The sequence below is a fragment of the Panthera leo genome, chromosome C1 (assembly GCF_018350215.1).
Source record: "Panthera leo isolate Ple1 chromosome C1, P.leo_Ple1_pat1.1, whole genome shotgun sequence".
In the NCBI taxonomy this organism is placed as follows: domain Eukaryota; kingdom Metazoa; phylum Chordata; class Mammalia; order Carnivora; family Felidae; genus Panthera; species Panthera leo.
The window spans coordinates 141,277,870-141,304,065 of record NC_056686.1 but is presented as its reverse complement, the minus strand read 5'-3'; the positions used below and the strand labels follow the sequence as shown (position 1 = coordinate 141,304,065).

The window sequence follows — 26,196 nt, the reverse complement described above, 5'->3', positions numbered from 1 at the left end:
ATCTGAATAGTAGCAAATTGTCCATTTTTATAGGCTTTTCTTTTTAATCATGGTTTAAAACATATAAAATTTACTGTCTTAACCATTTTCAAGTACATAGTTCAGCAATGTTAAGTGTATTTGCACTATTGAGCAACAGACTTCCAGAACTTTTTCATTTTGCAAAACTGAAACTCTAAACCTATCAAACAACAAAATTCACCCATTTTTAAACTGCTCCCAGACTATTTGTGCAGAGGAAAATTATTTCTCAGAATGCCCTAGAAAAAAGATTAGGAAAATCTCAGTTGAGTCCACCCATATGACCAACTTCTGAGACACTGTTTATCACTACAATTGAACTCACTAAAAAGTGAACTTTTTAGTCTCTTTTTATCAACATAAAGATTTTTAGCATCATATAAAGCGATCATTGTGGAATTATTCTGTATAAATGTGCAAATGAGCACAACATCCTCTTCATTGAAAGTAACCGTTTTCCAATGTGTAGCATCTCAGCACATGTTGAATGTACCCTAGCGTCTTAAGGATTTCATAGAAAAGCCTCATCACAAAAAGAATGACAGGAAATAGCCCTTGGTGCTCCCTCCTTATTTACTGGTTTCTCTTTCAGTACAAATACAAAGAAGCTTACCGTAAGCAGTTGGGTCACCACATTGGTGCCCGAGCAGTACACGATGACCCCAAGATAATGTGGTCTCTCCACATTGCCAAAGTGCAGAGTGACCGAGAGTACAAGAAAGAATTTGAGAAATACAAGACCAGATACAGCAGCCCAGTGGACATGCTTGGTATCGTTCTGGCCAAGAAATGTCAGACCTTAGTCAGTGACGTGGACTATAAACATCCTCTGCATGAATGGACCTGCCTGCCGGACCAGAATGACATCATCCAGGCTCGGAAAGCTTATGACCTCCAGAGTGATGTGAGTATCCCTGATGCTGGTTCTGCATGTTAAAAGAGGATCTGAAACATGTCCTTAAATTCTGACTAGTGCCAGGAGACTGGAATTTATTTGTATATTTTAAACAATATACCATTAAATGTTTAAAAAGAGTTTCCTATTGGAAGCACTACAGTTTATTTCACAGTTTTTCTCCCCCCAAAGTCATATGTAAAAGAGGAAATAAAATATATATTATCAATTATATATATAGGTACATTTCTTCCTAGTAATTCAGGCTTCCTTTGCATGAGTTAGGTGAAACTTAGTCCTCAGAAGTATATAGCTGCATATTTTTGGCTTAAAGAGAGAGAAATACATGTTGGCATGGAGGGAGGTGGAAAAAGTGGGAACAGAAGTATATTATACTAAATCATTTTAACAAACATTTCATATTTTCTACCTACTGACAGGGAAATACTAATATATTACTGTCTTTTTCAAAACCAATCATCTAATTCTTGTTAACAGTTACCATGTACTAGTGATAGTAAAATAAAATGAATAGAGAAATATATATTATCTTTACAACACCACATTACACACTTGATATTTTGTGATTTTGAAGGCGGAAATAAAGATTTTTTTTAAAGTTCTTTTTACACACCAGAAGTGCAGCTATGTGTAGTGATAGATGTTAACTTGACTTATTGTGATCATTTTACAGTATATACATATACTAAATCATTATGTGGTACACTTGAAACTAATATATTACATGTCAACTATATCTCCATTTTAAAAATGTGAGAGCGTGATTTGCAAAGGTTAACATTACTATATGCTGAAACTCATTACTGTAGTTAAATTTCACCTCTTTTCCTTTAAAAAAGGCAAAAGAGTTTTTGTGACTGCAGCAGCATTGGTCTGAGTGTGGGGTCTTACTGGGAGCTATTAGAGCACATTTTTCTTTTTTTTTTTTTATTTAATGTAATTTATTGTCAAATTGGCTAACATACAGTGTGTGAAGTGTGCTCTTGGTTTTTGGGGTAGATTCCTGTGGTTCATCACTTACATACAACACCCAGTTAGAGCACGTTTTTCAGAGCTAGAGAAGCTCTACTTCTGTGTAAAAATCGTGTACTACCCTCAAGGGCAGGTGTCTTCTACATTTTACAGAAGTTCTTTTATCATATTAGTATAATCCTCTGTACCAAAAAATGCTCAGGGGGAAAAAATATTCTCATAAAATATTCAATAATACTTTTAAATGAGTGATCAGCTATGCTGGGAGCTTTATTTGTTCACAAATACTTTGTATTTCCCTAATAGGCATTTTGTGACTGTGAATCTAAAATTCTAATTAGTAAGTGTGTTTCCTATCTGTTCATTTGCAGAATTTATATAAGTCAGACCTTGAATGGATGAAAGGCATTGGCTGGGTTCCGATTGGTTCCGTGGAAGTGGTTAAAGCCAAGAGGGCCGCAGAGATACTGAGTGATAATATCTACCGTCAGCGTCCGGAGACCCTGAAATTTACCAGCATAACTGACACTCCAGAGCAGGTGCTGGCAAAGACCAATGCTATAAACATGAGTAAGGTGAGTTTTTATTCCTCACTGTTAGGTAGAGGAATTTACCATCGAAAAAGGTAAAAATTCTGACATGTTACAGCATTCCTATAATTCCTATAGGATTTATGATACCTTTGTAAATGATTTTTCCATTATAATACCATAGTTACTTAATACTTCAAAATATTAAACTGTTAAAAATACTATGCACTGTAATTATTTCATAATTATAGATTTTAAATACTGCAACCCATTTATACTTTTCAGAACTGCTAAAGCATTTTAATAAGAAACAGTAACAACCGAGTCAATGAAATAGTAAACTAGTAAGCTAAATACTCTGGGAAATAGTAATTTATCTACACGAAAAGTAGGAATTTATGCAACTTAAGTAATTTTATTTCTACTTCGTATAGAGGAGAGGTGACTGACACATATCAAAAGAAAAGCATCTTTGAATGCCAAAATAATTTTTCTAATTTCTTTCTTCATAGCGCTTATATACTGAAGCCTGGGACAATGATAAGAAATCAATCCATGTCATGCCAGATACACCAGAAATCATGCTAGCCAAACTCAACCGAATAAACTACAGTGATGTGAGTAAACTATTGATCATATAATGAACAGAAAGGCAAAAATGAACTATTGTAACGGTTTCCTAAGTGACATGGTTTGACTTATACACACTCCAAAGTAACGTCAGTAGAATAGAGTTCTCTCTTGCTTCAATTTCGGGCTGTGTGGTAGGTCCACAAAGTAGCCAGCCTTGTAGCAACAGGGTAGCAGGGAATGGAATGCTTATGGAGAAATATTTCAATGGGAATTACACTCCTGATGTCTTCTCCTACAGGTCAGTGTGGGTATCAAGCCATTATTTGATTAAACAGCTATTTAGGAGGCACTGTTGGAACCCAGTGAGGTGTCATGCCCTCTGGTATTCTGCTGTTTCAGTAATGCTCTGGTTACCCTTTAAGCATTACCCTTTAAGCAAATTCTTTGCAAGTATTTTTCTAGGCATCTCTCTCAGGACTAGTATTTTCATCAGGGTGATTATTTGAAACCCTGCTCTACATATTGATCATGGTCTGTGATGATAGTCCATAGCAAAATGATAAAAAAACATATATAACACATTGAGTTTTTCATACATTCAAATATATTCAATTTGAAGATAATATCCTTATTCTTTCTCCTTGTTTAGTATTAAGATGGTTTTCTTTCATATTATAATGGTGATAGTAAATAGTATTTTTTTTACATATTCTTGTTTGGTGAAACAAAATTTTGGCAACCACAGGCTGATCTCCCCCCAAGATAATTTGTGTGTGTGCGCGTGTGTGTGTGTTTTAAACTTACCAATTAATAAAACCTCCAACTTTAGAACATGTGCCTTAAAATCCTTAAGCACCTACAAAGCAATTTTGTAGAAACCCACCTAATATTTGATTTTATGGATCTCTTTCTATAGTTTAAATGAGGACAGGGAAAATTTAATAATAATCTGCTTTATTTTTTAATGAAAGGAATAATGATTAATGACTTTCTTTTCTACAGAAACTCTATAAACTTGCTTTGGAAGAGTCCAGGAAGGAAGGCTATGATTTGCGTTTGGATGCCATCCCAATCCAGGCAGCCAAGGCCTCAAGAGATATTGCTAGCGATGTAAGTTGATGTTTTTGGAAGAGGCATTTCTTAGAGATTTTCCCAAATGGCAGCTTTTATAATTTTTCTTGCCAGAATTTTGGTTGTCCCTACAAGTCTCAATTTCGTTTGGTAATTCCACCATGTACAAAGTTGCCAATAAAAACAAAGCAAACCACAAGATGATGTGTCCATGATGATACCTGTTAATCAGTTGGGGTTAGAGGTATTTTCTTGTAAAATGAGGGTTTTATAGTCCCTAAAAATGGGTTCATATTTTTGAGCCTTAGAAGTTGAGCAGCAAATGCTGTGGATGTTTGTAGAAGACATTGAAAGAACATGTACATCAGCCAATATAAATGTGAGTTCTTTCCTGCTACTTCCATCCATTCTGGCATCAAAGGAAGACTAGATGACAGATGTATTTTAGAGTTTTGTTTCATCCTTTGTAACTTTTAGTGAGATGTAACTCTGAAGATGCCCCTAACGGTTGTAAGAACAAATTGAGAAGAGAAACTTGTTCTCTTCTCTGTAGCTTTTCCTTCTCATGCGAAACATCTCCTGAGAGTATCTGGCACCCTTATTCTGTACCATGACTCCTGAGGACCCAAATCCAGGCTTTCCTTCTTCTGGGAGGGCTCCATGCCTTAGACTTAGGCTTCATTCCTTCTATTATCAAAACATTCTCTGGCTGTAAAACAGCTGGAAAAGTCCACACTATGATCATCTTATGATAAGATGAATCATAACATGTTGTTCTTGAATTCTAAAAGTATGGAACAGTGACCCAAGGCATGACTCTTTCATGGTGAAAGTTCAGTGACCTAACAGGGAGATATTTTCTGGTGAGATCATCTAAATGTAGCCCATTCTCTTGATCAGGACATTCAGTATAAATTCTAAAAGATAGATTCTAAAATATTCTTAATACATTTTTAGGAAAAAGCCACATCTTTAAGCAGATGTTTTTTTAGAATGTACAAGATGTTTTACATTTCCTTGTTAAGCAATCAAATGTGAAGTAGGTAATATAGTTTAATAGAACGGAAAAATATTAAGAACTAGAAGCTCTCTACTTGAATATCACCTACTTGTGATGTGATCGTGAACAAATCAGCTAAAATTCCTCTAGGCTTCAGGTTTCTACTTTATAAAATGGGGTTGATAATATTAGCTTTTCTCTCTCTCACTAGTGAAAGGAAAAATCAAAAGAAATAATGTGTGTATGAAACTATAAAATGTTATATAAATGAGATGTTGTTATCAAACTCATATCTTTTTTTCTTTTTTTAGTACAAGTACAAGGAAGGCTACCGCAAACAGCTTGGCCATCACATTGGGGCTCGAAATGTTGAGGATGACCCCAAGATAATGTGGTCCATCCATGTGGCCAAGATCCAAAGTGACAGGGAGTACAAGAAGGACTTTGAGAAGTGGAAGACCAAATTCAGCAGCCCAGTGGACATGCTGGGATTGGTGTTGGCCAAGAAGTGTCAGGTCCTTGTAAGCGACATAGACTACAAACATCCTCTACATGAATGGATCTGTCTGCCTGATCAAAACGACGTCATACAGGCTCGGAAGGCATATGACCTTCAGAGTGATGTGAGTGGGCCTAATATTCATCAGCATGTGTTTATTTTTGTTGATTTTAACTTGAATCTAAATGCCTTTATTAAACAATTCATTAATGGGGCAGCAATCCATCCAGCAAGTAGAGGGTAACTCCAGAGTTGTAAGGAAAAAAAAAAAAAGTTTTTATAGGGAGGAGGATAAAGGCAAGGAGGTTATTAGCAGAAGAATGGAAAGGATTGTTTCAGACAAGGTCACCTTCCTTAAGGGGAAAGGGAAGGAGGTCAAATTAGGTTAATTACCTTTTTTTTCCTTTGGGGGACAGGGAAGGTCCATGTGACAGGTTACTTCCTTGGTGCTCACCCATCAGCACATTTAAAAGATTTTTTAAAGGAGTTCTAACTTTTTTTATGCCATGGAATCTTTTGGCATCCTGTGAGACCTATGGACAACTTCTCAAGACAATGTCATGAAATGCATAAAATGCAACATATATATGTTTCAGAAGAAACTGATCACATTGAAATATGGTTATGAAAATATTAAACTTTGGGTACCTGAGTGGCTTAGTCTGTTGAGTGTCTGACTCTTTGATTTCCACTCAGGTTGTGATCCCTGGGTCGTGGGATCAAGCCCCATGTCTGGCTCTGCACTGAGCATAGAGCCTGCTTGAGATTTATTCACTCTCTCTCTCTCTCAAATAAAAAGCATATATATTTAACATAATCTATGATGTAGTGAATAGACATGATTTTCAAAACTTAAAAAATGTAGCACTGGGTATAAGAACTAGTTTAATTTCAAAGAAGGAGCATAAATATCTCAAGATGTCTGCAACAATGTAATAGGATATGAAAATATTTGTGATTTTTATTGATGACAAAGTCTTATGTAGTATTAATGCTATTATGATCTATACCTATATTTATAATCAAAATAAATATTGTATTTCAATTAGAGTTTAATAAAAATAAAGATAGTATGTTTTTCTATTCAAGTACATTGATGCCAGGTTCAGAATTGCTGGTTTAACACAACCTAATTTTCCAAATGAATTGATCGTATTATCATTTTTATGATAATGTTCTGTTATTTGTGCAAGGAAGTTTAAGAATGAATTGTACAGATTGAGACAATTTTTCTAAGAAGCTGAAAACAGTAGCTCTCTAGAAATACGTGAGGCACTTTTGTTGTCAGCCAGTAGATTGTCCTTGGGACTCAAGTGCTACCTCATTGGTATAGTAGCTCCTTGTTTTTTTGATCAGGCTCTGACAACTGTCACTTTTGAAAGACTGATAAAAATAGTGGCATTGTAAAAAGGAAATTTCCCAAAGAGCCATACAAACAAAAAGAATTCTTACCTTTACTTATGAGAAAAATGCTCCTTTAGCCAATTACTTAAATTCAAAGAAGAAAAATTAAAGACGGATAAAATATCTTCTTGAACTATAACACAAGAAAGGGAATTGAGGATAAGATAAACAAGAGTAAAAATACGTGTACTCTTTGTTTAGAAGCATGTACATAGAATCAAATGATGCCCTTTTTGTTGTCCCCAGAAAACACATTAATTCAACATGTAGTCAACCAGTAGTGTTCATCTTTATGTTATATGCCTGGTTGTGAAGGCCACTGCCCAATGGGACAGGAGCAAGCTGTATTCTAACAGAGTATTATTGATGCACAAGGAGGTACAGGCAATCAAATCAGAGAATAAATACTTTCTATCAGGGGGCAGTCACTAATTTCCTTAAAATGGTTTGGTAGTATATGTGCTACCAAAGTGAGCACAGATTTTATGAGTCTTTAAACTAGAAAACATTAGCTGCCTTCAGGGACAAAGTGTTTGGCTAGCCATTCTACACCAAAGTAAGTCAATCCTGTGGGTCTTCCCAGAAATTCATCTAAGTAAGATTCAGAATTATACATTATCTGTATATGTTAACTCAAGATCTGACACCAGGCTGTCTAGGTAACTTCTATAAATATTTGACATTATTTCATTTTCAGGCTATTTATAAGTCTGATCTCGAGTGGCTGAGAGGCATTGGATGGGTGCCCATTGGCTCTGTAGAAGTCGAGAAGGTGAAAAGAGCTGGAGAAATCCTGAGTGAAAGGAAGTACCGCCAGCCTGCAGACCAGCTCAAATTCACGTGCATTACAGACACCCCAGAGATTGTCCTGGCAAAGAATAATGCCCTGACGATGAGCAAAGTGAGTATGCAATTGTTTCCATTTCCTGAGTCATACCTTCCATGGATTTGGCTCATAAAGTGAGAAATGCCCTGAAGAGTTTCCAGAGAAGGGGGATGTAATGGGCCTGATTCTCATGCCCGTCTTCAACAGAGCATCTGCTTGACTTCTAGTTGGACCTTCATGTTCTTCTCAACACGGTGTCCCCTAATTCTCTGTGTGCATGAAGAAGCAGAGCCTGGGGTAATTTCTCTGGAGTAATGGACACACTCGTTTGAGCAGTGACCTGGAGACATCCACACATACATTACTTTGCCCTGTACATTCTCCTAGGCACAGCGGACTCAAACCATTGACTTCTCTTTATCTATCCCGCAAGGAATATACGGCCTTTTAGCATGTTGTTCTGAAGTCTGGGAAACACAGTGTGTATAGCAGCACCACATTGACTCTTTGAATGTGAACAACTCAAAATAGTTGCTTGGTTTGCCCTTCCGTATTAGGTTGTGGAAGTGAGAAGTGAGAACCTCTTTGGGAAGTGAGCTGCTACTGCTGTTTCAGTATCATTACATAAGATAAATAATCACTTTTTTTTTTTCAGAGATCTAGCAATCTATTTATTGATACTGGGATCATTCTTTATCCAATGGATGAGTCTTTAATGTGCACATTTCAGGTTGAATTTAATGTACCTGAATTCTTCCACAACCTGCCTGGACATCTTCCAGACATTCAGGGTAGTGAGATTGGGTGCTCAGTGCAGAATATGAAATCGACTCTCAGTGAACTCCAAAGCTTGAAGTACTAAAACTCCAGGAATTCTATTTTATACCATACCCATCACAGCAACCACAGTAATAATAACAATAGGAAACCCCGTAAAATCTTTTGAGTGCCTACTATGACTCAGACACTTTACATATGTTATGGTTAATCTTCAAAACGCACTTAGTAAGGGCACCTAGGTGTCTCAGTTGGTTAAGCATCTGACTTTTGATTTCAGCTCAGGTCATGATCTCACAGTTCCCGACAGTGTGGAGCCTGCTTTGGATTCTCTCTCTCTCCCTCTGTCTCTGCTCCTCCCCAGCTCTCTCTCTGTCTTAAAATAAATAAATAAACTTAAAAAAAATAGTAGGTTTAAAAAAAACCAAAAAGCACTCAGTAAAAATATGATTATCCAGCTCTTAGAAATGAGGAATATGAGGCATTACGTACGTTTCACAAGATTACACAGCTTGGACATAGTGGAGTTGGGCTTGAATTTGGGATTAACTCTGTGTTAATGGATTTCTGCTGCATCATAATTCTATAGGCAGGCTCCATCCTTGGAGGTCATATGAGTAAGGGTGAGAATCACAGAAAAAAATAATAATTAAGACCACTATATAGCTTCATATTAGCTATGAAGCTGTCATATGGCAGTTTAAATATTGTCATGTTTCACTCTCCCCACTACCCTTTTGCTTCCCTCGCCTCCAAATAGCCTTAAAAAGGCTTTTCTACAGTAAAATGTGTTAAATTTGAAAACAACCGTAATACATGGGCACTAACAGAGGTTCTTACTCCTTTTCCCCCATAGCATTTATATACAGAGGCTTGGAATGCTGACAAATCCTCCATCCACGTGATGCCGGACACCCCAGAAATCCTACTGGCCAAGAGCAACTCTGCCAATATTAGCCAAGTAAGAGGTTTCCTGATTGTCTTTTAAGCCTTTCTAGGATTCCTCAAAATACTTTTCCACCTTACACTTTCCTGTCTGGAATTGACCTATTAACTTTCTGAAACAATTTTCTTTTTCTGTTGTGTATCATCCTCCACCTAGAAACTTTACACCAAGGGATGGGATGAATCAAAGATGAAGGACTATGATCTGAGGGCTGATGCTATTTCCATCAAAAGGGCCAAGGCCTCAAGGGACATTGCCAGTGATGTAAGTGCCCTCCATCCTACCCCCTCTGGACTCACATTGCTGAACAGCCCTGTGCTGCTGGTGGGCCACATTTCACAATTATTTCCACACATATCCCCACTCCTGCTTCTTACTTTGTAAGACGTTTTCCGTTTGTTGTCACGGAGAAGAATAGTACAGTTTGGAGTTGTAGCTAGAGTTGCTCAGGGAAGGGCTTCACCAATGAGGGTATATGAATATACTACACTTTTGCTTATGATAGTGTAAAGAATTTAAAATTATTCAGAGATGCCAAAATGTTTGCAATATGAAATTCTTATCCATTTGCTTACGGATGTTCATGTTTTCTGTAGTCAGCATGTATACGGTCTTCAAACTTGGTTTCTAAACTGATATTTCTTTCATTGTAGTACAAATACAAAGAAGCATATGAGAGACAAAAGGGCCACCACATTGGAGCCCAGAGCATAGAAGATGACCCCAGGATTATGTGTGCCATACATGCAGGGAAGATTCAAAGTGAAAGGGAGTACAAAAAGGAATTCCAAAAGTGGAAGACCAAGTTCTCCAGCCCAGTGGACATGTTAGGCATCGTGATGGCCAAGCAATGTCAGACTTTGGTCAGTGACATTGATTATCGAAATTACCTGCATCACTGGACATGTTTACCTGATCAAAACGACATTATCCAAGCAAAGAAGGCCTATGAACTGCAGAGTGATGTACGTAACACAAACTTTGGGAAAGATGGAAGGAGAGGACATAGGTTTATTAATTGTCCAGGCAGTGCCCCTATGGGTAGACCCCACCATGGACAGATAGTCATAGAGTGTGCACTGCACAGCCCCAGGAGAACACCACTCACATTGTTTAATACATAATCCATCTTCAGGAGTTATGTCATAGGAATCAAAGAGTATAGATGAAGAGCCCTACTTACACCAGGTCTTTTATTCTGTGACCTAGGTTCCAGACTGTTTTCTTCATGTCATTTATACTTTCTGGCAATGAAAATATGTTGCAGATAAACATAAATTATCTGAATATTTTTGAAATAATTACCACTATTGTGCTATAGCTAAAACATTAAACAAAATTTCCTTCAGTCAGTTATTACAGGATTAAAACGGAATGAGATTCAACAAAATTTCCTTTAAAAATGTTTTCAGTTCTATAATTTTTTGGAAATATCAAATAATTATCATGAAACTCAGCATTATGATTTTGTTCCTCTTCACAGCTAGTGTATATAATTATGCTTTTACAAATTACTCTATCATTGATATTAAAACCCTGGAGTCCTATAAATCTCAGATCCTACTTTTTTTGAATACTATCTACTATGCTCATCAACCCCTCAATCCCATGTACTTGATTTTTCAATTATGAGATGGTGTGTCTAACCGTGGAACCTAATTTCTGCCTAACATCTTTGTAGAGTGTATATAAGTCAGATCTGGAGTGGCTACGTGGCATCGGCTGGATGCCAGAAGGCTCGGTAGAAATGAAGAGGGTGAGGAATGCTCAAGACCTGGTGAATGAAAGACTTTATAAAACACGGCCAGAAGCCTTGAAATTCACTAGCATTACTGACACTCCAGATGTTGTCCTGGCCAAAGCCAATTCTCTGCAAATAAGTGAGGTAAGAACCATCCTGTTACCAAGCATTCCTTTTGTGGGACTGTTTTCAGATGATGCCACCCAAACAGAGCAAGTGGCCTGTTCCTCTTGGAAGACTTACTAACAAGAGCAACTCTAACAATCTGCTAGCTTGGTAAAGACTAGTTTGGTAAAGATAGATTCAAATTAGAACAAATATTTCTTTAACACCTATCAGATACTAAAGCCTGTAGCATATTGGGGTGCCCAGGGGGCTCAGTCATTTAAGCACCTGACTTCGGCTCAGGTCATGAACTCACAGTTTGTGAGTTCCAGCCCCACATCAGGCTCTCTGCTGTCAGCACAGAACCCACTCTGGATCCTCTGCCCTCTCTCTCTCTCTCTCTCTCTGTCCCCCCCTACTCATGCTCTCTCTTTCTCAAAAAATAATAAACATTAAAAAAATCTGTAGCATAATGCTGCATTTTAAATGGTATAACATTGTATTCGCCATGGTTCTCCAGAGAAACTGAGCCAATAGGAGATATAGATATGTATAGGTATAGATACATGTATATATGTGTGCATATATATGTTTATGAGAGAGATGTAGATAGTTCTGTAGCCTCTATCTGTGTATACACACATACACACACACACACACACACACACACACACACACGAAGAGAGATTTATTTTATGGAATTGGGCCATACGATTATGGAGGCTGGCAAATCTACGGTCTGCAGAATAGGCTGGAGACCTAGGGAAGAGTTGCAGTTCAAGTACAAAGGTAGTCTGCTGACAGATTTCCTTCTTGCTCTGCGGACGTCAGTCTTTTTTCTATTAACGGTTTCAGCTGATTGGACAAGCCCCATCCACATTACTGAGGGTACTCTACCAAAGTCTACTGATAAAAATGTTAATCTCTTCTAAAAAAAAAAAAAAATACCTTCACAGAAACATCTATAAAAAGTCTGACCAGGGGTGCCTGGGCGGCTCAGTCAGTTAAGTGACCAACTTCAGCTCAGGTCATGATCTCATGGTTTGTGGGATTGAGCCCCACATCAGGCTCTGTGCTGACCTCTCAGAGCCTGCTGCAGATTCTGTGTCTCCCTCTCTCTCTCTTCCCCTCTTCAGCTCATGCTTTGTGTGTGTGTCTCTCTCTCTCTCAAAAATAAACAAACATTAAAAAAAAAGTCTGACCAAATATCTGGGTACTGTGGCCTAGCTAAGTTAACACATAAAATTAACCATCATAAACATTAAAAACATTTTTCCAGGTTTTTAAGGCTTAATGTTTCAGATATCTACTTTTTATCACTGTATTAAATTAATACTTCCCTTCTCTCCACAGAAACTATATCAAGAAGCATGGAATAGAGATAAAACCAACATCACCATGCCTTCTGACACGCCAGTCATGCTGCAGGCTCATATTAATGCCCTGCAAATCAGCAATGTAAGAGCATAAATATGAAGTGTAAATGTCTCTATAGGACAGTATATGTCAGTGTGTGGAGTGTGGCATAATGGACAAATTACCTATCTTAGAAATGTGTACAGTTTTGGTGCTAGACGTTTTCTCTTTAGTACCATTCCCAATGGATTATGAATGGCAATTCTCTCTTTTAAATGTTAAATACAGGGCTGGGTCCCAGGACTACAAGAGTTGGGATATCTGAATCCTACTGGATTCCTCCTTTCAACGTTAAGAGCATTGTCCTATATCCAATGTCCATAGCTCAGTCTCATCGTATATTAATCTAGAGGAATGAAATTTCCTAGTTAAATTTCTCTTACATGAGGGAGAATGAGGTAATAGTCTCTTTTGTCTTTATAGTTTTTTTTTTATTGATCCAGAACTTTTTTGCTTGATATTTCAAAGCCATTAGAAAAGCCAAAAGATAATTTTTAATTATACCCAAAGAATAAGATGTGCTTAAATATCTATGTCCCATCCCTTTAGCAGGGACCTCTGAAAAGTCAAAGGGAAATATTAGGGGAGAAAAGTCTTACCAGGTCTTACATGATACCTTGATGAAGGTTTTCTAGCTTCACAGTTGGTTCTTAGTTTTCATGTATTGCGTGCTGGGTATTTTCAGATGTGTACCGTATTGTGATGAAGACAAATATTCAAAGTTAGTAGACCTAGATGTTTAGCTTTAAAATTTTAGTCGGAAGTATCCTACACTCCATAAAGTAAATGGCCAACCACCAGAAGAATTCAGAAATGTCTGTTTTAGACATCACAATGACTCTAAACCCATATCTTTCTATAATAACACTGAATGTAAATGGACTAAATGCTCCAACCAAAAGACATAGGGTATCAGAATGGATAAAAAAACAAGACCCATCTACTTGCTGTCTACAAGAGACTCATTTTAGACCTGAGGACACCTTCAGATTGAAAGTGAGGGGGATGGAGAACTATCTATCATGCTAGTGGAACTCAAAAGAAAGCTGGAGTAGCCATACTTATATCAGACAAACTAGACTTTAAATTAAAGGCTGTAACAAGAGATGCAGAAGGGCATTACATAATAATTACAGGGTCTATCCATCAGGAAGAGCTAACAATTATAAATGTCTATGTGCTGAATATGGGAGCCCCCAAATATATAAAACAATCACAAACATAAGCAACTTTATTGATAAGAATGTGGTAATTGCAGGGAACTTTAATACTCCACTTACAACAATGGATACATCATCTAGACACAGGATCAATAAAGAAACAAGGGCCCTGAATGATCCATTGGATCAGATGGACTTGACAGATATATTTAGAACTCTGCATCCCAAAGCAACAGAATATACTTTATTCTCGAGTGCACATGGAACATTCTCCAAGATCGATCACATACTGGGTCATAAAACAGCCCTTCATAAGTATAAAAGAATTGAGATCATACCATGCATACTTTCAGATCACAATGCTATGAAACTTGAAATCAACCGCACGAAAAAGTCTGGAAAACCTCCAAAAGTGTGGAGGTTAAAAAATGAATGGGTCAACCAGGCAATTAGAGAAGAAATTGAAAAATATATGGAGACAAATGAAAATGAAAATACAACAATCCAAGCGCTTTGGGATGCAGCGAAGGCAGTCCTGAGAGGAAAATACATTGCAATCCAGGCCTATCTCAAGAAACAAGAAAACTCCCAAATACAAAATCTAACAGCACACCTAAAGGAAATAGAAGCAGAGCAGCAAAGGCAGCCTAAATCCAGCAGAAGAAGAGAAATAATAAAGATCAGAGCAGAAATAAACAATATAGAATCTAAAAAAACTGTAGAGCAGATCAACGAAACCAAGAGTTGGTTTTTTGAAAAAATAAACAAAATTGATAAACCTCTAGCTAGGCTTCTCAAAAAGAAAAGGGAGATGACCCAAATAGATAAAATCATGAATGAAAATGGAATTATTACAACCAATCCCTCAGAGATACAAGCAATCATCAGGGAATACTATGAAGAATTATATGCCAACAAACTGGACAACCTGGAAGAAATGCACAAATTCCTAAGCACCCGCAAACTTCCAAAACTCAAACAGGAAGAAATAGAAAATTTGAACAGACCCATAACAAGTGAATAAATTGAATCAGTTATCAAAAATCTCCCAACAAATAAGAGTCCAGGGCCAGATGGCTTCCCAGGGGAATTCTACCAGACATTTAAAGCAGAGATAATACCTATCCTTATCAAGCTGTTCCAAAAAACAGAAAGGGAAGGAAAACTTCCAGACTCATTCTATGAAGCCAGCGTTACTTTGGTTCCTAAACCAGACAGAGACCCAGCAAAAAAAGAGAACTACAGGCCAATATCCCTGATGAATATGGATGCAAAAATTCTCAATAAGATACTAGCAAACCGAATTCAACAGCATATAAAAAGAATTATACACCATGATCAAGTGGGATTCATTCCTGGGCTGCAGGGCTGGTTCAATATTAGCAAATCAATCAATGTGATACATCACATTAATAAAAGAAAAGATAAGAACCATACGATCCTGTCAATCGATGCAGATAAAGCATTTGACAAAATTCAGCATCTTAATAAAAACCCTCGAGAAAGTCGGGATAGAAGGAACATACTTAAAAGTCGTAAAAGCCATTTATGAAAAACCCACAGCTAATATCATCCTCAATGGGGAAAAAGTGAGAGCTTTCTCCCTGAGATCAGGAACACGACAGGGATGTCCACTCTCACCGCTGTTGTTTAACATAGTGTTGGAAGTGCTAGCATCAGCAATCAGACAACAAAAGGAAATAGAAAGCATCAAAATTGGCCATGATGAAGTCAAGCTTTCACTTTTTGCAGATGACAGGATATTATACATGGAAAACTCAATAGACTCCACCAAAAGTCTGCTAGAACTGATACATGAATTCAGCAAAGTCACAGGATACAATATCAATGTACAGAAATCAGTTGCATTCTTATACGCTAATAATGAACCAACAGAAAGACAAATAAAGAAATGGATCCCATTCACAATTGCACCAAGAAGCATAAAATACCTAGGAATAAACCTAACCAAAGATGTAAAAGATCTGTATGCTGAAAACTATAGAAAGCTTATGAAGGAAATTGAAGAAGATATAAAGAAATGGAAAACCATTCCGTGCTCATGGATTGGAAGAATAAATATTGTTAAAATGTCAATACTACCCAAAGCTATCTACACATTCAGTGCAATCCCAATCAAAATTGCACCAGCATTCTTCTCGAAGCTAGAACAAGCAATCCTAAAATTTGTATCAAACCACAGAAGGCCCCGAATAGCCAAAGTAATTTTGAGGAAGAAGACCAAAGCAGGAGGCATCACAATCCCAGACTTTAGCCTCTACTACAAAGCTGTCATCATCAAGACAACATGGTATTGGCACAAAAACAGACACATAGACCAATGGAATAGAATAGAAACCCCAGAATTAGATCCACAAAAGTATGACCAACTAATCTTCAACAAAGCAGGAAAGAATATCCAATGGAAAAAAGACAATCTCTTTAACAAATGGTGCTGGGAGAACTGGACAGCAACATGCAGAAGAATAAAACTAGACCACTTTCTCACACCATTCACAAAAATAAACTCAAAATTGATGAAGGACCTGAATGAGAAAGGAAACCATCAAAACCCTACAGGAGAAAGCAGGGAAAATCCTCTCTGACCTCAGCCGCAGCAATTTCTTACTTGACACATCCCCAAAGGCAAGGGAATTAAAAGCAAAAATGAACTATTGGGATCTCATGAAGATAAAAAGCTTCTGCACTGCAAAGGAAACAATCAACAAAACTAAAAGGCAACCAACGGAATGGGAAAAGATATTTGTAAATGACATATCGGACAAAGGGCTAGTATCCAAAATCTATAAAGAGCTCACCAAACTCCACACCCAAAAAACAAATAATCTAGTGAAGAAATGGGCAGAAAATATGAGTAGACACTTCTCTAAAGAAGACATCCAGATGGCCAACAGGCACATGAAAAGATGCTCAACGTCGCTCCTTATCAGGGAAATACAAATCAAAACCACACTCAGATATCACCTCACGCCAGTCAGAGTGGCCAAAATGAACAAATCAGGAGACTATAGATGCTGGAGAGGATGTGAAGAAACGGGAACCCTCTTGCATTGTTGGTGGGAATGCAAACTGGTGCAGCCGCTCTGGAAAACAGTGTGGAGGTTCCTGACAAAATTAAAAATAGATCTACCCTATGACCCAGCAATAGCACTGCTAGGAATTTACCCAAGGGATACGGGAATGCTGATGCATAGGGGCACTTGTACCCCAATGTTTATAGCAGCACTTTCAACAGTAGCCAAATTATGGAAAGAGCCTAAATGTCCATCAACTGATAAATGAATAAAGAAATTGTGGTTTATATACACAATGGAATATTACGTGGCAATGAGAAAGAATGAAACCTGGCCTTTTGTAGCAACGTGGATGGAACTGGAGAGTGTTATGCTAAGTGAAATAAGTCATACAGAGAAAGACAGATACCGTATGTTTTCACTCTTATGTGGATCCTAAGAAACTTAACAGAAGACCATGGGGGAGGGGAAGAAAAAAAAAAAAGAGGTTAGAGAGGGAGGGAGCCAAAACATAAGGGACTCTTAAAAACTGAGAACAAACTGAGGGTTGATGGGGGGTGGGAGGGAGGGGAGGGTGGGTGATGGGTATTGAGGAGGACACCGGTTGGGATGAGCACTGGGTGTTGTATGGAAACCAATTTGACAATAAATTTCATATTTAAAAAATAAATAAATAATAAAAATAAAAATTAAATTAAATTAAAAAAAGAAATGTTTTGTCTTATGCTGTCTTTATTTATATTATGTCTTATGAATCTTATTTTGAGTACTTTGAATATATTCACTTATTTTCAATTCTTGTAAACACACCTGTGTTTCTCCTCAATAGAATCTTTACCAGAAAGACTGGAATGAGGCCAAACAGAAAGGCTATGACTTAAGAGCAGACGCCATTGAAATCAAACAGGCCAAAGCCTCCAGAGATATTGCCAGTGAGGTACGGTTTTATTTCCTTGTGGTATTTTTCAAGAATTTGGGGGGCTTAAAAAATCTATGCAAACAATTGCATTTTTTTTTACACTAAAGACTTACCCTATTTAAAACCATTAAAATGGAATGAAGCACATTAAGGTTAGTATAGATGAGGTATATGTATAAATGATTTCTAAGTTTTTTCTGAGTGGATGTAAAATAACACAAAGAGACTATGCAGAATTCTTGGGAGAATTCATTACATTTGATTGTTGACCAGTATCATTTTATCCCCCAAATATTTATGACATTATCTATAAATGTAGATAACAGGTGAAAGTTTCACATAAGACTTAAGACTGAAATCGCACCTTATATATAAGATTTTATACTGAAGGTTTATGTATAATTCTCTCAGTAATCTAGTAATTTAAAAACTTAAAATAATTATCCTACCAAGCCCCTTACCCCCACTCCCAGCTCCAAATCTTTAAGCAACCCTGTGCTCTTTCTCTGGGTTGTGCTCTATTTTTTATCTCCCATATCTACCTGTTCCTTCTTATTTTTCAATTTTAACTCTAAACACAATAGCCAATCTATAGTATCTGCCTTATTCCCAGTTCTCTTTCTCTCCCTTTTATCCAAACTTTTCTATGTTATCCAAATATAGAAAAGAAACAGATGCTATCTTACTCTAGTCCTAAGAAACTTAGGACAAGTGTGGACAAGATGGAAACTCTTGCCTACAGGCCTTTTGTTGTCGTCTGATTCACACCAATGACCTTGCTTTCCATTCCCGAAATATGCACCTTTTGCTTTATCTGTCTCCAAAATCACACAAATGACTTTTTCCTACTGAGGTACTCTCAGTGCTCTTGGGGGACAATCTGACTTAACATCCCACTTTCCAGGAAAACTTGGGGACCATGATTACACCTACTGTCTTATATTCCACATCTGAAATGTGTGATAATAATAGTATCCACTTCACAGAGATGTTGTGAAGATTGAGATGATAGTTGCTACTACTCAACTATTTTAACTAAAAAATTCAGCAATTTCACAAGAATCAACCTATACATTTGAAGCACTCATAATAGTATTGGGCATTTAGTAATTGCTCAGTAAATGTTAGCTATAATTTTTTGTAATTACTCTCATTCACCATGCTACTTCCCTCCTGATTTACTCATATTCTCTATGAAACTACCAAAAATAGCCCTATTTCCTTACTGAAATATGTAATGACTGCCAATGTTGAGCCAATTTACATTAAGGCAGGGAAAATATTCTGAAAACATTTAATGAAAAGTCCTCTTACTACATTATTTTCATATTTTTTTGTCTGTTTTTTCACAACTTTAGTACAAATACAAAGAAGGATACCGTAAGCAATTGGGCCACCATGTGGGTTTCCGCACCCTACAAGATGACCCCAAATTGGTCTGGTCTATACATGCTGCCAAGATCCAGAGTGACAGAGAATACAAGAAAGCTTATGAGAAGTCTAAAGGAATTCACAATACGCCATTGGACATGATGTCGATTGTTCAGGCCAAGAAATGCCAGGTCCTGGTTAGCGATGTTGATTATCGCAATTATCTGCACCAGTGGACATGTTTGCCAGATCAGAATGATGTGATCCAGGCTAAGAAGGCCTACGAACTGCAGAGCGATGTGCGTATATTATCAGCAGACTCTTGGGGAGATATTTGTCTCTGTATATCATCACAGTGTGTTCCCTAGGGACATAATTTAAGTGGTAATCCTAATAGAGCCTAACTTAATCTGTACCTTTCATGGTAGTAGAGTTATTTTGAACATTCTCTATCTTACAGAGGATTCCTTTTCATGTAGCAAGGCCTTATTAAGACAAAAAAAAATCACCCTCTCATTCTATGTAATTGGATAGAAAATTTCAGTCCCAGTTGTTTCAACCCATTACAGTTGTACAATCAGATATCTAAATTTCAGAAACAAATGTGAACTTAAGGAAATGTTAGATTTTAAGTTCCTCTGACACATATAGGAAAAATATGTATATATATATATATATATATTTATATTTAGAGAGAGAGGTGTATATAAGTAAAAGTATATATTTTTTCCTCATTATATATGCATCTAAAGACCTTTTTCTCCCAAATTCCTACAGATGTTATTCTAGTAGTACCAAAATGGCAGATTTCAAATGGTGAGCACAGAAGCTCAACCTTATATAAAAACAAAATCAAGTGCCATTGCTATCTGTCATTCTACAAGTGTCATTTGTCAGTCCTGTTCCAATTCCTGTAGGATATGGTGAACTTCTCCCAGAAATGTGTGCCCAGGATGTAACACCCAAATATTAACAATTAGTGTTGATCCTTCTGTTTCATGGGATTGGCCACCCAGCTGATTAGAGGTAGTGTGTGGCCCACTGGCATTGTGTTCTTGTGGGAAGATTTGACTCTTCTGCCTTCTGTGGTTCTCTCCTTCATGTAGAACGTGTACAAATCAGACCTGGAATGGATGAAGGGTATAGGATGGTTGCCAGAGGGTTCTGTGGAAGTGATGAGAGTGAAGAATGCCCAGAATCTCCTGAATGAGAGGCTGTATCGTATAAGGCCTGAGGCCCTCAAATTCACCAGCATTGTTGATACCCCTGAAGTCATCCAGGCAAAGATCAATGCTGTACAAATCAGTGAGGTAAGCCGGGCTGATGATACATTCAGACATAGTGGAGAAGTCTCAATTGTGAACTTTAATTAATTAGAAGTCTCTAATTGTGAACTTTAAATTGCTAATGCCAGCATTAGAACCTTGAACATTTATGTATCCAGATAGAATTTCATGTAGTCGATCAATTACCAGTATCCGCATTTCATTATTTAGATAACTCTAAATTCTCATAATTCTATAGGCAGGCTCCATCCTTGGAGGTCATATGAGTAAGGGTGAGAATCACAGAAAAAAATAATAATTAAGACCACTATATAGCTTCATATTAGCTATGAAGCTGTCATATGGCAGTTTAAATATTGTCATGTTTCACTCTCCCCACTACCCTTTTGCTTCCCTCGCCTCCAAATAGCCTTAAAAAGGCTTTTCTACAGTAAAATGTGTTAAATTTGAAAACAACCGTAATACATGGGCACTAACAGAGGTTCTTACTCCTTTTCCCCCATAGCATTTATATACAGAGGCTTGGAATGCTGACAAATCCTCCATCCACGTGATGCCGGACACCCCAGAAATCCTACTGGCCAAGAGCAACTCTGCCAATATTAGCCAAGTAAGAGGTTTCCTGATTGTCTTTTAAGCCTTTCTAGGATTCCTCAAAATACTTTTCCACCTTACACTTTCCTGTCTGGAATTGACCTATTAACTTTCTGAAACAATTTTCTTTTTCTGTTGTGTATCATCCTCCACCTAGAAACTTTACACCAAGGGATGGGATGAATCAAAGATGAAGGACTATGATCTGAGGGCTGATGCTATTTCCATCAAAAGGGCCAAGGCCTCAAGGGACATTGCCAGTGATGTAAGTGCCCTCCATCCTACCCCCTCTGGACTCACATTGCTGAACAGCCCTGTGCTGCTGGTGGGCCACATTTCACAATTATTTCCACACATATCCCCACTCCTGCTTCTTACTTTGTAAGACGTTTTCCGTTTGTTGTCACGGAGAAGAATAGTACAGTTTGGAGTTGTAGCTAGAGTTGCTCAGGGAAGGGCTTCACCAATGAGGGTATATGAATATACTACACTTTTGCTTATGATAGTGTAAAGAATTTAAAATTATTCAGAGATGCCAAAATGTTTGCAATATGAAATTCTTATCCATTTGCTTGCGGATGTTCATGTTTTCTGTAGTCAGCATGTATACGGTCTTCAAACTTGGTTTCTAAACTGATATTTCTTTCATTGTAGTACAAATACAAAGAAGCATATGAGAGACAAAAGGGCCACCACATTGGAGCCCAGAGCATAGAAGATGACCCCAGGATTATGTGTGCCATACATGCAGGGAAGATTCAAAGTGAAAGGGAGTACAAAAAGGAATTCCAAAAGTGGAAGACCAAGTTCTCCAGCCCAGTGGACATGTTAGGCATCGTGATGGCCAAGCAATGTCAGACTTTGGTCAGTGACATTGATTATCGAAATTACCTGCATCACTGGACATGTTTACCTGATCAAAACGACATTATCCAAGCAAAGAAGGCCTATGAACTGCAGAGTGATGTACGTAACACAAACTTTGGGAAAGATGGAAGGAGAGGACATAGGTTTATTAATTGTCCAGGCAGTGCCCCTATGGGTAGACCCCACCATGGACAGATAGTCATAGAGTGTGCACTGCACAGCCCCAGGAGAACACCACTCACATTGTTTAATACATAATCCATCTTCAGGAGTTATGTCATAGGAATCAAAGAGTATAGATGAAGAGCCCTACTTACACCAGGTCTTTTATTCTGTGACCTAGGTTCCAGACTGTTTTCTTCATGTCATTTATACTTTCTGGCAATGAAAATATGTTGCAGATAAACATAAATTATCTGAATATTTTTGAAATAATTACCACTATTGTGCTATAGCTAAAACATTAAACAAAATTTCCTTCAGTCAGTTATTACAGGATTAAAACGGAATGAGATTCAACAAAATTTCCTTTAAAAATGTTTTCAGTTCTATAATTTTTTGGAAATATCAAATAATTATCATGAAACTCAGCATTATGATTTTGTTCCTCTTCACAGCTAGTGTATATAATTATGCTTTTACAAATTACTCTATCATTGATATTAAAACCCTGGAGTCCTATAAATCTCAGATCCTACTTTTTTTGAATACTATCTACTATGCTCATCAACCCCTCAATCCCATGTACTTGATTTTTCAATTATGAGATGGTGTGTCTAACCGTGGAACCTAATTTCTGCCTAACATCTTTGTAGAGTGTATATAAGTCAGATCTGGAGTGGCTACGTGGCATCGGCTGGATGCCAGAAGGCTCGGTAGAAATGAAGAGGGTGAGGAATGCTCAAGACCTGGTGAATGAAAGACTTTATAAAACACGGCCAGAAGCCTTGAAATTCACTAGCATTACTGACACTCCAGATGTTGTCCTGGCCAAAGCCAATTCTCTGCAAATAAGTGAGGTAAGAACCATCCTGTTACCAAGCATTCCTTTTGTGGGACTGTTTTCAGATGATGCCACCCAAACAGAGCAAGTGGCCTGTTCCTCTTGGAAGACTTACTAACAAGAGCAACTCTAACAATCTGCTAGCTTGGTAAAGACTAGTTTGGTAAAGATAGATTCAAATTAGAACAAATATTTCTTTAACACCTATCAGATACTAAAGCCTGTAGCATATTGGGGTGCCCAGGGGGCTCAGTCATTTAAGCACCTGACTTCGGCTCAGGTCATGAACTCACAGTTTGTGAGTTCCAGCCCCACATCAGGCTCTCTGCTGTCAGCACAGAACCCACTCTGGATCCTCTGCCCTCTCTCTCTCTCTCTCTCTCTGTCCCCCCCTACTCATGCTCTCTCTTTCTCAAAAAATAATAAACATTAAAAAAATCTGTAGCATAATGCTGCATTTTAAATGGTATAACATTGTATTCGCCATGGTTCTCCAGAGAAACTGAGCCAATAGGAGATATAGATATGTATAGGTATAGATACATGTATATATGTGTGCATATATATGTTTATGAGAGAGATGTAGATAGTTCTGTAGCCTCTATCTGTGTATACACACATACACACACACACACACACACACACACACACACACGAAGAGAGATTTATTTTATGGAATTGGGCCATACGATTATGGAGGCTGGCAAATCTACGGTCTGCAGAATAGGCTGGAGACCTAGGGAAGAGTTGCAGTTCAAGTACAAAGGTAGTCTGCTGACAGATTTCCTTCTTGCTCTGCGGACGTCAGTCTTTTTTCTATTAACGGTTTCAGCTGATTGGACAAGCCCCATCCACATTACTGAGGGTACTCTACCAAAGTCTACTGATAAAAATGTTAATCTCTTCTAAAAAAAAAAAAAAATACCTTCACAGAAACATCTATAAAAAGTCTGACCAGGGGTGCCTGGGCGGCTCAGTCAGTTAAGTGACCAACTTCAGCTCAGGTCATGATCTCATGGTTTGTGGGATTGAGCCCCACATCAGGCTCTGTGCTGACCTCTCAGAGCCTGCTGCAGATTCTGTGTCTCCCTCTCTCTCTCTTCCCCTCTTCAGCTCATGCTTTGTGTGTGTGTCTCTCTCTCTCTCAAAAATAAACAAACATTAAAAAAAAAGTCTGACCAAATATCTGGGTACTGTGGCCTAGCTAAGTTAACACATAAAATTAACCATCATAAACATTAAAAACATTTTTCCAGGTTTTTAAGGCTTAATGTTTCAGATATCTACTTTTTATCACTGTATTAAATTAATACTTCCCTTCTCTCCACAGAAACTATATCAAGAAGCATGGAATAGAGATAAAACCAACATCACCATGCCTTCTGACACGCCAGTCATGCTGCAGGCTCATATTAATGCCCTGCAAATCAGCAATGTAAGAGCATAAATATGAAGTGTAAATGTCTCTATAGGACAGTATATGTCAGTGTGTGGAGTGTGGCATAATGGACAAATTACCTATCTTAGAAATGTGTACAGTTTTGGTGCTAGACGTTTTCTCTTTAGTACCATTCCCAATGGATTATGAATGGCAATTCTCTCTTTTAAATGTTAAATACAGGGCTGGGTCCCAGGACTACAAGAGTTGGGATATCTGAATCCTACTGGATTCCTCCTTTCAACGTTAAGAGCATTGTCCTATATCCAATGTCCATAGCTCAGTCTCATCGTATATTAATCTAGAGGAATGAAATTTCCTAGTTAAATTTCTCTTACATGAGGGAGAATGAGGTAATAGTCTCTTTTGTCTTTATAGTTTTTTTTTTATTGATCCAGAACTTTTTTGCTTGATATTTCAAAGCCATTAGAAAAGCCAAAAGATAATTTTTAATTATACCCAAAGAATAAGATGTGCTTAAATATCTATGTCCCATCCCTTTAGCAGGGACCTCTGAAAAGTCAAAGGGAAATATTAGGGGAGAAAAGTCTTACCAGGTCTTACATGATACCTTGATGAAGGTTTTCTAGCTTCACAGTTGGTTCTTAGTTTTCATGTATTGCGTGCTGGGTATTTTCAGATGTGTACCGTATTGTGATGAAGACAAATATTCAAAGTTAGTAGACCTAGATGTTTAGCTTTAAAATTTTAGTCGGAAGTATCCTACACTCCATAAAGTAAATGGCCAACCACCAGAAGAATTCAGAAATGTCTGTTTTAGACATCACAATGACTCTAAACCCATATCTTTCTATAATAACACTGAATGTAAATGGACTAAATGCTCCAACCAAAAGACATAGGGTATCAGAATGGATAAAAAAACAAGACCCATCTACTTGCTGTCTACAAGAGACTCATTTTAGACCTGAGGACACCTTCAGATTGAAAGTGAGGGGGATGGAGAACTATCTATCATGCTAGTGGAACTCAAAAGAAAGCTGGAGTAGCCATACTTATATCAGACAAACTAGACTTTAAATTAAAGGCTGTAACAAGAGATGCAGAAGGGCATTACATAATAATTACAGGGTCTATCCATCAGGAAGAGCTAACAATTATAAATGTCTATGTGCTGAATATGGGAGCCCCCAAATATATAAAACAATCACAAACATAAGCAACTTTATTGATAAGAATGTGGTAATTGCAGGGAACTTTAATACTCCACTTACAACAATGGATACATCATCTAGACACAGGATCAATAAAGAAACAAGGGCCCTGAATGATCCATTGGATCAGATGGACTTGACAGATATATTTAGAACTCTGCATCCCAAAGCAACAGAATATACTTTATTCTCGAGTGCACATGGAACATTCTCCAAGATCGATCACATACTGGGTCATAAAACAGCCCTTCATAAGTATAAAAGAATTGAGATCATACCATGCATACTTTCAGATCACAATGCTATGAAACTTGAAATCAACCGCACGAAAAAGTCTGGAAAACCTCCAAAAGTGTGGAGGTTAAAAAATGAATGGGTCAACCAGGCAATTAGAGAAGAAATTGAAAAATATATGGAGACAAATGAAAATGAAAATACAACAATCCAAGCGCTTTGGGATGCAGCGAAGGCAGTCCTGAGAGGAAAATACATTGCAATCCAGGCCTATCTCAAGAAACAAGAAAACTCCCAAATACAAAATCTAACAGCAC

The 26,196-nt window shown here is 37.5% G+C and overlaps 1 protein-coding gene across 1 annotated transcript in view; it reads left to right on the top strand.

Moving 5' to 3' along the window:
• The window catches only part of NEB (nebulin), a 223,788-nt gene that overhangs the window by 99,363 nt on the left and 98,229 nt on the right, over positions 1-26,196 (top strand). Inside the window, exons 67-75 of the mRNA XM_042948758.1 lie at positions 614-925; positions 2,281-2,484; positions 2,952-3,056; positions 4,015-4,122; positions 5,395-5,706; positions 7,684-7,887; positions 9,446-9,550; positions 9,692-9,799; positions 10,189-10,500. Coding sequence (XP_042804692.1) covers positions 614-925; positions 2,281-2,484; positions 2,952-3,056; positions 4,015-4,122; positions 5,395-5,706; positions 7,684-7,887; positions 9,446-9,550; positions 9,692-9,799; positions 10,189-10,500 — 1,770 coding nt within the window. The remainder of the gene's footprint in view (positions 1-613; positions 926-2,280; positions 2,485-2,951; positions 3,057-4,014; positions 4,123-5,394; positions 5,707-7,683; positions 7,888-9,445; positions 9,551-9,691; positions 9,800-10,188; positions 10,501-26,196) is intronic.